General features: G+C 34.2%; 1 protein-coding gene across 1 annotated transcript; it reads left to right on the forward strand.

The window, feature by feature from the left end:
• Positions 1–127: 127 nt before the first annotated feature.
• Positions 128–2,181, forward strand: LOC131618345 (endoplasmin homolog). The gene is made up of 4 exons (XM_058889588.1): positions 128–315; positions 409–489; positions 653–764; positions 1,987–2,181. Exons 1-4 carry the CDS (start codon positions 241–243, stop codon positions 2,028–2,030), a joined length of 312 nt encoding a protein of 103 aa, XP_058745571.1. The 5' UTR covers positions 128–240; the 3' UTR covers positions 2,031–2,181.
• Positions 2,182–12,446: the final 10,265 nt, after the last annotated feature.

Consider the following 12,446-nt stretch of genomic DNA (forward strand, 5'->3'; position numbering starts at 1 on the left):
TCAGACGTGTACAGTTTCAGTGTCCTCCTTTTGGAAATGCTTACTGGTAAAGCGCCACAACAGTCTCCAATATTAACACATTATAATAAACATACCAGAAGTTCGATCTTTGTTTCTATGTATAGATTTGTGATTTTGGTGTTTGAATTTGTTGAATGAAGAGAAGCGGAGTCGATCTCGAAGAGATCGCTACGAAACAACGCGGAGAAGTTTGAGTTTCAAGCCGAAGTTTCGCGACTTATGGATATTCTCATCAATTCGCTTTACAGTAACAAAGATATCTTCCTTAGGGAGCTTATTTCAAATGCTTCTGATGTAAGCTTATTTAGAATTGGAAAATTGTTGCATTTTGATTTTGTATACTGAAAATGAACTTTGTATTGATGGGAAATGAGTTGTGTGTTTTAGGCATTGGACAAGATTAGGTTCCTTTCTCTAACTGTTAGAGAGATTTTGGGTGAAGGTGACAACGCCAAGCTTGAAATCCAGGTTAGTTTAGCTAAATATTTATTTATAAGCTTCTATCTATTTTAGTAATTATTTCTCTATAGTTTATTTCTTTGTAAATTATGACGGCGATTTGTGAAATATGTTTTAGTGCTGTTTTTGTAGTTTATTTAGTGAAACTAAATTGTATTATGTACTGCAACAGATTAAGTTAGATAAGGAAAAGAAAATTCTATCTATTAGAGACAGAGGTATTGGTATGACAAAGGAGGATTTGATAAAGAATTTGGGGACCATAGCTAAATCTGGAACTTCTGGTATGTTTATTATTATGGGTTTTTCTGAAATGGTTACTGCTAGAAATAACTTGTTTTCTGGTAATGGCTCATGAGTTAGGAATACTTAGAAATATTAACACATTATTTCATACTTTTAGATGAAGAAAGTGAAAAACAGAGCTAGTAAAATAAAAAGAACACAACTCTGACATACTTTGTAATTCCATTCTTTCACGGATGAAGAAATATCAACAATAGCGGTTATAGTGGCCTCTAATTGAGGCTCCAGTCCAAACCACTGTCGCAGACCCTAATAGGGTTTCAGAGCGAAATTCCTCAGCTTTTTTTTTCTTAAAACTGCCTTTTTCTTAAGTTTATAAATGTCAATTCGGACCATTTAAGGTAATAGGGTTTCAGAGCGAACATCCAATTGATGAACAGTAATTTGAGGTCCATAACGAAAGGTTTGTCCACTAATTCCAGCATTAGAGTAGAGAGTGTTCCTCCAACAGTCAAGTAAAGATAATCTGTCCAAGAAACAGGTGCAAGTCCATATTCAAGTGTTTCATATAAAACATCAATCCACAGTTGTTCCCCACCAACATCAACATAGTATCCAACCTTAGCATCTCCAAAAACCTTAATCCCCTCATTACCATTTTTCATTTTAATATTATTCTTAACCACTTCACCATCTTCTCTTTCTCTTAACCCTTTCATGTCCACAACAACACTGTCACGTGCCATGGCTTGTCCCCGCGTGGAATAACTCTGTTGGTAGTGATGATCTCCATGGCTCTGTTGAACGACAGCTTGATGAGAGTTGCTATGTCGTTTACTGTTGTCGGTCGAAACACCGCAGCTGGTGAATCGTGTACGAGGTTTATTTGTTTAAGAAATGTAGAATTTGTTGTCGGTCGAAACACCGCAGCTGGTGAATCGTGTACGAGGTTTATTTGTTTAAGAAATGTAGAATTTTGGATTTTGTTTTTAGTTTATATAACTAAGTTATCTCTATGAGAAGGAGGATACGATAATAAATTAATGGGTTTAACATTGTTGTGTAGATACTCATACTGTAGCTCACTCAAGGAATAGGTCTTCTAAGACAACTAGTGATTTTGATAGTGCTCGTTCTGTGTTTCTTGAACGGGCATTTTTGTCATATTCTCGGAGGGGCACTATCAACGGCTCGGTATGGTTACCATTGATACATGTGGCTCTTGTAATAATTTCTTGTGTCTTGTTTTTTTGCATACAGAAAACAATTGCTTCGCCAGGACGTGGTATTTTGGCCATGGATAAATCCAATGCTACATGTGGAAAGCGGTTGGATTCAATTGAATTAGAGAACACCGAAGCTAACCGTCAAGCAAGGCGTAAAATTATATATGAAGAAAGTGTTATGACTTAGTTAAAATATAATTTTTATGTGTATGATTTTATAATACTTGAAATATTATGAGTGTACATGATTTTGTATACTTTTTGGTTAATATTAAAAATATTTTGACTTAGTTAAAATATGATATTTATGTGTATGATTTTATAGTATTTACAATATTATGATTGAAAATAAAATATAACTAAATGGTGTTTATGAAATAGGGTGTAAATAGATATAATTCTTCATTCATAAATGACGTATTTACACCCGATTTTTACTAAAATAAGGGGTAATTAAGAACATATTTACACCCGATATTTATTAAAATAGGGTGTAATTAAAACATAATTAAGCTCAATTACACCCGATTTTTATTAAAATAGGGTGTAATTAAAACGTAATTAAGTCCATTTACACCCGATTTTTAATAAAACGTGTAATTAAAACGTAATTAAGTCCATTTACACCCGATTTTTATTAAAACAGGATGTAATTAAAACGTAATTACGCCCAATTACACCCAATTTTTATTAAAACAGGGTGTAATTAAAAACGTAATTACGCTCAATTACACCCGATTTTTATTAAAACAGGGTGTAATTAAAACGTAATTAAGCCCATTTACATCCGATTTTTATTAAAACAGGGTGTAATTAAAAACGTAATTACGCTCAATTACACCCAATTTGTATTAAAACAGGGTGTAATTAAAAACGTAATTACGACCAATTACACCCGATTTTTATTAAAAATAACGGGTGTAAATTCGTTAGACATTTCTCACCCTGTGGATATACACCCGATTTTTATTAAAAATAATGGGTGTAAATTTAATAAAAAACGGGTGTAAATTAACATTTTTGTACTAGTGAAAGTTCAGAAATCAACAAAACTCAAAGTTTCTAAATTAGGGTTTTTGACCTAAAAGTCAACTGAACTTTGACCAGCCATAACTTAAAAATTGAGGGAGATATGCCTTGTCAAAGTTGGTCAATTTTGGTAAAAAATTGTGAAGCAAATAAGGGTCAAAATGGATTTCTTTACAAAGAGGCCCAATTTTTTGTGATCCAATCTTGTTCCTCAAGTCATCAAAGAGATCCAATCCAGAAGTCACGAATTTTTTATGATTATTTGATTTTATATTGAATTTTATCTATTTAAAATGGAATTTAAATCAAATAATGAAGGAAAATATGGAGGATTTGATTTGGCTCTTGATTCCAATCATAATAAATCATCAAATAACATATATTTGATGCAATTTTCGTGACAAACCAAATTGGCATGATTGGGAGAAAAATGGAGCAAATTGGCCAAATTTAGAAGCTTTCATAAATCAAAAATTTCAAATTGCCAATCTTTGATTCATCAAGATTCATTGCAATTTTATTGCCCTAATATATTGCACTATAAGTATACAACTAATTCAGATGCCAAGGACATGAAAAAGCTTGCCTCAAGAATCCTAATTGAGTTCTTAAAAATTCAAGAAAAAAAGTCAAACTCAATTTCCAGGTTGCAGCTCGATTCAAGCAATTTAAGACATCCTAACACGTTCCTGAGACTTCATTGAAGGATTCCAAATCGTTCCCAGGTCTTGAAGCAGCAAGAACACGCACCTATACCTCACGGTTTGCTCAATTTCTTTTAAACTTGATTACATCTTTTTGCGCATCATAAACGAATTTTGATTGCATATTTGTGTTTACCGTGATGTTATGATTGATTCTGGAAGTTTAATTGCTGTTATTCGCCTATATAGAGGAGTTGCCATTATTAGGGTTTGCAAGCTTGAATGAGGGATTCTCGTTTTAGGATAAATTTCAAGAAATTGCAGGTATCAATGAGGTCGTGAGGACGAGACGAGTCCGTCCATGGTTTTAGAATTGATTTTTGGTGCCTATGTGTTGAATGCAGTATAGGGCAAGCAACAAAAAAGATTTGGAAATATTGATCCGGTAATTATCGTCCACAGAGATGGTGAGAATGCCATTCAACAGTTTCTATGGTTTTGAGCTCGGGTTTGAATAACAAAAGTATAGGAACGGAAAAGTAAAATATGAACATAAAAAGAATTAATTCTTTGGAAAGATAAGACTTATCAAGCTTTGCATATGATCTACTTCTTACCAACGTAAACTTGTCGACCAGTTATACTCAACCTACGATACTCATCTATGTTATCACGTATCTCTCACATAAGCGTCCATCTCTGGAGCACAAACGAGATCATCTCACAACTAAGGTTATCTCTAACGCAAAGTCACAAGAACATCCGTATTCTCGCGCCGACGATCTCTCGCGCGCCACTCAATCACGAAAGCATTAAGTACAGATACCCACAGTGAATGCTAGCTCTAAATCTATCTCTAGAGTTCAGAACCAACAGATTATCATCCTAGATAAGGATTCAAGAAGTTTATATCTAAAGCAACCCAAATCCCCAGCATAGAGCAAAAATCTAAGACAACAATCAACATAGATTTGTAAAGCAAGTTTTATATAACGCCATGATAAACAAATATACATGAGTTCAAAGTAAAATCATATACAAAACCCAACCAAAGAGAAATACACAAAGAAGAAGAGAAATGAACCGAAAATCTCCCGGTTTGTCAGCTCCGTTCGACGCTCAATCCACCCCCAATCATCCAAATGCAACCTCCGAAGTTGTTTTCTAAGCTAATCTACCCTAAGAATGAAGGTTTGATGATTTGGGAACAATTACCCCAAAACATAACCTAAAAATTGTGTTTTTGGCCCCTTTTAACGAGCTACTGTCTCAGCAGGTCCGCTTAGCGGCTGACAGTAAAAGTTAAATCTTGTTTTCGCCATAAGTTAAGAACCGTAACTCCGAATTGCGCCCGGTTCGAAGCGTTAGAAAGCTTATTCAATGATCTATCCAATAATGAATGAATGGAAACCAAAATGATGATTTTGGTCATCCTTATTTTGAGCCTATGGAAGTCCGCTTGACAGTGGCTAAGCGGGCTTGCAAAAAAACTGTGAAATTGAAGCCGTGCCTTTGACACTTCCTCAAGGCTCCAATAAGCATGAATACCTATAAAAACAAAGGAAAAACTATCAAATGGTATAAAAGTGCCACTATTTACATACACAAAATAAGTACATTTTGGCACTTATCAGTGTGTGAGATTTTGTTGATCGCGAGGGCTATGGTGACAGCGCTGTCCGTCGGTAGAGGTTTTTACAGGGTCGAAAACGACAGAGGGAGGAAGAAGATGGAGACGTGGCACCCTCCTATTGGGTGATTCGCGCGTCAGAAATTCAAATGAAGCCCGTTCCGGTGCGTTCTAGTCCTATGCGTACGATGCACCCTCTCAAATCTAGCCATCCGATCACGCCAACTTCAGATCCAGCGTCTCCAGTCTTGCAAGCGCACAGTGGACCTCAATAAGTCCTCCACACTGAATCACGCGCTGATTTTCTTCTCTCTTTTTATTTATTATTTATTTTATTTGATTTCTATTATTTTCTTTTTAATTGAAACCTTTTTAATTAATTCCTTTTTTTATATACCTTTTTTATATAAAATAATAAAACTTATTTTAATTAATAAAATTGAGTTTTTTTAATTAATTTAATTTAGGTTAAATAATTAGATAATTAATTTAATTTAGGTTAAATAATTAGATAATTAATTTAGGATTAATTAATTAATTAGGTAAATTAGGTTAAATAATTAGATAATTAATTTAATTAGGTTAAATAATTAGATAATTAATTTAGAATTAATTAATTAATTAGGTAAATTAGGTTAAATAATTAGGGTTAACTTTTGATTTAATCAAGATTAGGGTTTTTAATTAATTAGGTTCCCAACCAATAATTAATTAATTAAGGGCTTTGATCAAAATAATTAGGTTTGGCGCTAACCCTAGTATAGGTTTTCTTCAAACCTGATTTTCTTTTAACTATGGTTTTTACCCCACTTTGGGTTTGCCTTTTGCCTCGTTTATTTTTTATCGTTTGCCTAATTAATTATACTTTGTATCTGCCCCAAAGCCTTGTAATAGTTTATGTTTATTTTTCTGCCTTTATTTTTCGCCTTATTTTCTCCCGGGTTTTTGGCTATGTAATCCCCCACCCGTAGCCTTGTAATAGCTTAGGATTTACTTTTCCGCATTTTAATTTATGCATAATATAACTGTGTGGTTAGTAATTTAGGGAGTGAAAACCATAAATTGAATTTAGATCACTATCTTTACAAGATAAACATATCTGAATTGAATCACCTGATTGTGACACACACACACACCACTACAACACGCTGGGGCTTTAAAAGCACTTTTTATGGGCTTTAAAAGCGCTTAAAAGCGCTGTGAAAGCCAGCGCTGGCGTAGGTAACAAAAGCGCTTCAGAAAGCGCTCTGGTAGGCCCCCCTATAAGAGCGCTTTTCTGGAAAAAGCGCTCTGGTAGGCCCCCCCTATAAGAGCGCTTTTCTGGAAAAAGCGCTCTGGTAGGCCCCCCTATAAGAGCGCTTTCCTGGAAAAAGCGCTCTGGTATCCCCCCTATAAGAGCGCTTTTCCAAAAGCGCTTTCGTATGTTGCGTTTTTTTTAATGCTTTTTTATTATTCTTTGGCAGCGCTTTTACTAAGAAGCGCCTTTGTAGGTGGACCTTTAAGAGCGCTTTTTAAAAGCGCTGTCGTTGCTAAATGATGTATTTTAATGTGCAGCCTGTAATTTAATCCTCCCAGTCGACCTGTAATATTTTCGACCTGTAATATGTTTTCAACCTGTAATATTTTCGACCTGTAATATATTTTCGACGATATAATTTCAGCCATCAGTAAGACAATATATATATACTAATATAATACCATTATAATATCCAAAATTATATATATACATCATTACAACATCAATAATATTATAGTTCAAATCGACACAAATCCTACATGAAAAATTGCTTAATATAAAAGTGACACAAATCCTCTTTGATTTCTTCCAACTTAAGTCTCGGGTACCCAGCAGCACGGAATTCGTCAAGGTACTACAAAACAAAAACATAATATGAATGATATATTTAGTTAAATGTAATAAATTATATGAAATTATCTTAAGTTATAAATTCATACCGTGAGCGGAATCTCTAATTGATTCGCCTGAAGGATTTCTTTCATAAACCTCAAAACAAAGTATCCGCAATCTGAACTGTTTCGCTGTTGCGGACACTACATAGAAAAACAAATAAGATTTTATAGTTGTCTTGTTTTATCAAGTAGCATAAATATTATAAGCAAAATTGTGAAAAATAATGTACCTGCACTTTGATCCAAGTAATGTTGTTTGATTTAGTCCGGGATACCTGTGCGTCCCGTTGACTTCGGAACACTTGTATTGATCTAATTAACAAATATATAAAAGCATATGTTTAGATCAATCCCACAAATAAGTAAATATATAAATATACACGAATATTTAGAACGATCCCACTTACAAATCAACGATTTCCTTCATAGCCGGATAATTGGTCCAGTCACCATTTACCGAATTCAGATAATACACGACTTCTCTTATAGGGTTGATAGCAAGAAACAACCAGTGTGCTCTATAAATTAAAACAATAGGTTATATGAAAATTTTGCTATACACAAAAGAAACAGAGATTAGATGAACCAAGAATGAGAACTAACCCTACTGGTCGGGTATTATACGCCCAAAAATGCAGACTTTCTGAATTGCCGGTGGACATGAATCTATCGACTAAGAGCTGTCTAACTGATTCCAGTTCCGAATCAATTGCCATTCCGCTGCAATGGGCGGAAGACACGAAACAGAATCTGTTAGACAATACAGTCCCGCGCAACACTCTGTCATACAACAACCTTAAATAAAAACATAATAAACATTAGATTATTTTCATTGAAATGTGTAAATAAATTATATTGTGGGACTAATTAAATAATATATCGGATGAGTGAATATTACTGGATGTATGAGTGCATATTACAACTCGACTCAGCATTCCCGTTACTTTTCTCACCATGCATTGTCCAACATGTATAACTTCTATCAATTCCAAACCGTAGTAAATGGGATGCCAACTTATTCCCGTCAACCTTACCCCCATAACAGCAACCCAGGCAAGGACACGGCATTCGAAGCGGGTCTTCGGAGTGCGTAACCGCAAACTCAACGAATTCCCATACCCCTTTCTCGTACTCTTTCGACAATCGGTTTGAATTCATCCATGTCTTATCCATGTCTTAATTAAGCTAAACAAATGCTTCTTGGTTTTTCTATCAGGTACTAAGGAATTCTGTCAAGATAATAAATAGCTATCATCATTATGTTTTGATCAGAATACCTAATAAGATCCTATAAAGTGTGAATAATAGAATACCTAATCAGAATACCCGATTTCTTAAAGAAGACATTACCTTATTTCAAGGTAATATAAGTCCACAAACCAAAAAATGGATTGAGAGACACTAAATTGAAATCAAATAGAACCATAAACAATAAACTACAAGCAGAAAACAACAAACTATAAGCAAGAAGAAAGGGATAGTAACCTGAGTTAGATTTGATGTGGGAGACGGGTAGGTTTGAAACGGCGTTGTATACAAGTAGAAACCAGAGGATTCAAAGTAACTGTAAAATTAAACACACACGATGCAGTTAAATACACCACTACTAACACAATATCAAAAAAACCCCAATCTAAATTGAACATATTAAAGTTAGTTTCTATACTGCAAGATTCATCATAATACCAGTAATTTGAGAAAGAAATTTACTAATAAGCCAGATTCAACAATTTAGGAATTTACTGAATAAACTATTTAGGAACTCCTAACATTTGCAACACAAAAGTAAAACAATAAGGGAGACCACATGTACCTATATCAAATGGTTAAAACCAATGAAACCAGTATGACACATCCAAGGCAGATAAGTTGGTAACTATTGTTTTTCACTTCTAACTCTTCTTTTTTATTGATATTCAACTCTACTTGTTTGTGATATTTTTCTTTTTGGTAAACTTTTTAATTAAATTATTTACTTTTGATAACTTCAGCAGAATGAATGCATAAAGAAAGTTAAGATTATATCCCTTTCTTTTGTATATCTCTCAACTCTCAAGTATATTCCAAGTTAATATGACAACTCATCATTTAAAATTATCTAACAAATTCTACAAGAGCATATTATGAATTAGAAAAGTAAAGTCCACATAGAATAAGTAAAAACACTGGCTGCTTAATATATGCTTTGGTGGGTTTTATATTTCTCCTCTATTTCTTTTATATATTTTCTACTGCAAATGTGACAAGTAATAGAAGCTTATTTTTCTACTGCAAATTAAATGTGACAAATAACAATCATCCGTATCAGAAAGCAACAATGTGCAGTTCAAATTTCGCAACACTATAGCTCTGTACCATTGCTATTTGACAAACCCTAACGCCAATTGCAATGACTGATAAAACCTTTGCTGATTAAACAAACCCTAATGCCAATTGCAATGACTGTATTCAAAATCAAAGTCGAGCATATATAAAACCCAGCTATGCAGAATCAAAATCAAAGATACCTGATGTGAAAATCAAAATTGATTCGAACTCAGCTATGCAGAATGGGAAGATATGGGTTGTAGAGTGGGAAGAATGGGAAGATATGGGAAGATACGGTGGCGAACAAGATTTGTTATCTTCACATGTGAACTTTGTTGCTGAGCTACGGTGGCGAAGAGAAGAAGATGATTGTAGGATGAATGTGGTTGCAGTGAAGAGAAGGAGATGAACGTAGGGCTCTACGGCGGCGATTTCGCGTGAGAACAGTAGCAGAGCGAAGGGAGATATGGGTTTCGTTAGCTTAGAGAAGAACAGTACTGAAGGCAAATAGCGTGTTTTGTTAATTTTGTTTTAGAAATTTTAATTTTAAATTAGCTACTAGAGCGCTTTTCAAAAGCGCCTTTGTATCCCCTTCTACACCAGCGTTTTTTGAATAAAAGCGCTTTCGTATCCCCCCTTTACCAGCGCTTTTGAAAGCGCTTTCGTACCCCCCCCTTTACCAGCGCTTTTTAAAAGCGCTCTCGTACCACCCCCATTTACCAGCGCTTTTTGAAAGCGCTCTCGTACCCCCACCCTTTACCAGCGCTTTCTAGAAAGCGCTCTCGTACCCCCACCATTTACCAGCGCTTTTTTCCCTTGTTTTTTTTTTGTTTTTAGCGAAATCTATAAGAGCGCTTTTTCCTAAAAGCACTCTCGTAGGGGTGCTGCTAAAGATTATATTTGTTGTAGTGACACACACACCTTTATGGTAACCGTTCTCATGCTGCCTTTCGATCTAAAAATAGTCAAGTCCCTCGGATACGAGGATGCCTTAGCAAATGTTTCCCTCAGTTCATTATCATCATAAAAAGATCATAAGTCCCTTCGAAGTTGCCTAAACAAAAATGATCTTGTCCCTCGAAGTTGCCTACGATTAATGATGATAGTCCCTTTCGAATTCTAAGGTATCCTCATTGGTTGCCTAAAATGACTATTGTATCCTCCCCTAAAGACTACCTGCCCTCTTTATGGTAGGGACAGTCTTATGGCGAACGATAATCCTCGATGACCCTTTTCAAATCCAATGAAAGGACTACCTGCCCTCTTTATGGTATGGATAGCCCTTTCAAACAAAAGTCTTAAAGAACAGAAACATTAAACTTACGGTAGGTTCTCTTAAATGCTTGCTCTATTCAAACTCAAATCAAAAATACTTTTCCACTCCTTTTCCAATTATTTTCAAAAAGGCTACGCTTATTTTACAAGCTAAAGTCCTAATTCAAATCCTTTTCCTATTCACACACTACACTTCAAACATTTTGAAAACAAAATGAGCTAAGCAATTAAGAGCCCATGGATAACCATGGATACAAAGGGTGCTTACACCTTCCCTTTGTATAACCTACCCCCCGAACTCAAATCCTTTTAAAGGTCTTTTTCTGTTCTTTTAGCCTTTCTAAAATTGGATAAAATAAAAGTCGGTGGCGACTCTTGCTATCCGCAACATTTTAAAAAAGTCAGTTCTCCCACAGTATTACAGTTTTCCTTCCATGTTTTCTTTTATGGATAATTGGGTTATATTTTGTATATAGTATCATTTATTATGTGTTTTGACCTTTTTGATAAAATTAACTACCAATTACTATACGATAGTCAGACACCAAATACGCATAACAATTTTTTCTAAACAACACAAATAATTATATGTTACGTTTGGATTTAACATACCTCTGTGATCTGGATATGTACAACTGAATTGAGCTAACATCTGACTTGAGCTCTCTTATATTCACATTCTCCTTCTTCACAAGTTGACTTCATCTCTAATCAACATGCTGCATACTCATCTACGCTGTTTTAAAAATGCAACAAAACTTAAGTGATTATCAATTTCAAATAATAGGCTCAGTGTGATGATTTAGCATTGTTTTTGAAATTGATATTGAACTCCAAATCTATATTCATCGTTTTAACCAAAAAAACAAACATTTTTCTTTGAGACAAAAACTTTCAATTTATTAGACTTAGTTTACACTTCATATTACAACAATTGTAATACTTTCTTGATGACTAACATTTACATGTTTATCATTATATTGGGATAAATTAAGATCAGAAAGAACAAGCTTCAGTTGAGTCTAAAAACTTGGTATTATTTAACTCAAATACACAACTTGGCCATATAAAATAGTTCTAACAGTTAATATACAAGAGCTTATCTCAAATTTACAGTTTATCATGCTATCTCTTTACATCTCATTCTGAACACCGAATATTTTGGTAGAGTTGAACAATATCATCTGATGCAAGCCCTTGAGGGGGATAACCTTTGTGAACTAACTCTATTTTGTATACCCATGCAAGCCCTTATTCAAGATGTGTTTTCGAGTTCAAACACTCTGAGTATATTGTTTGCAGCAATTACTTAACTGTAGGTTATTTGAAGAATAAATCATCAATATAATTGACAATAATACACAACCACAACTTAAATTTGAATAATATCACAACATATATTCCTTTGAAAAACAAACAATTCAATTAAAACCCTAAAGAGTCAATTAAATTAAGATTATCTCACTATCTACCAATTCAACTCAAATGCATTTTTTTATGAATTTATGAATTTCATAAAATATAAATCCTATTCCCTAATTCCATAATTCCTGCATAAGAATTGAATCAACTTCAACTTAAAATACAAACCACAATCCCCAAATCACATACCAGCTTCAAATTAAAATACAAACCCTCATCACCAAATCAACTTCAACTAAACATACAAAATTCGTATCCAATTTCACAATTTATGCA

Source organism: Vicia villosa, linkage group LG7 (genome assembly GCF_029867415.1).
Source record: "Vicia villosa cultivar HV-30 ecotype Madison, WI linkage group LG7, Vvil1.0, whole genome shotgun sequence".
In the NCBI taxonomy this organism is placed as follows: Eukaryota; Viridiplantae; Streptophyta; class Magnoliopsida; order Fabales; family Fabaceae; genus Vicia; species Vicia villosa.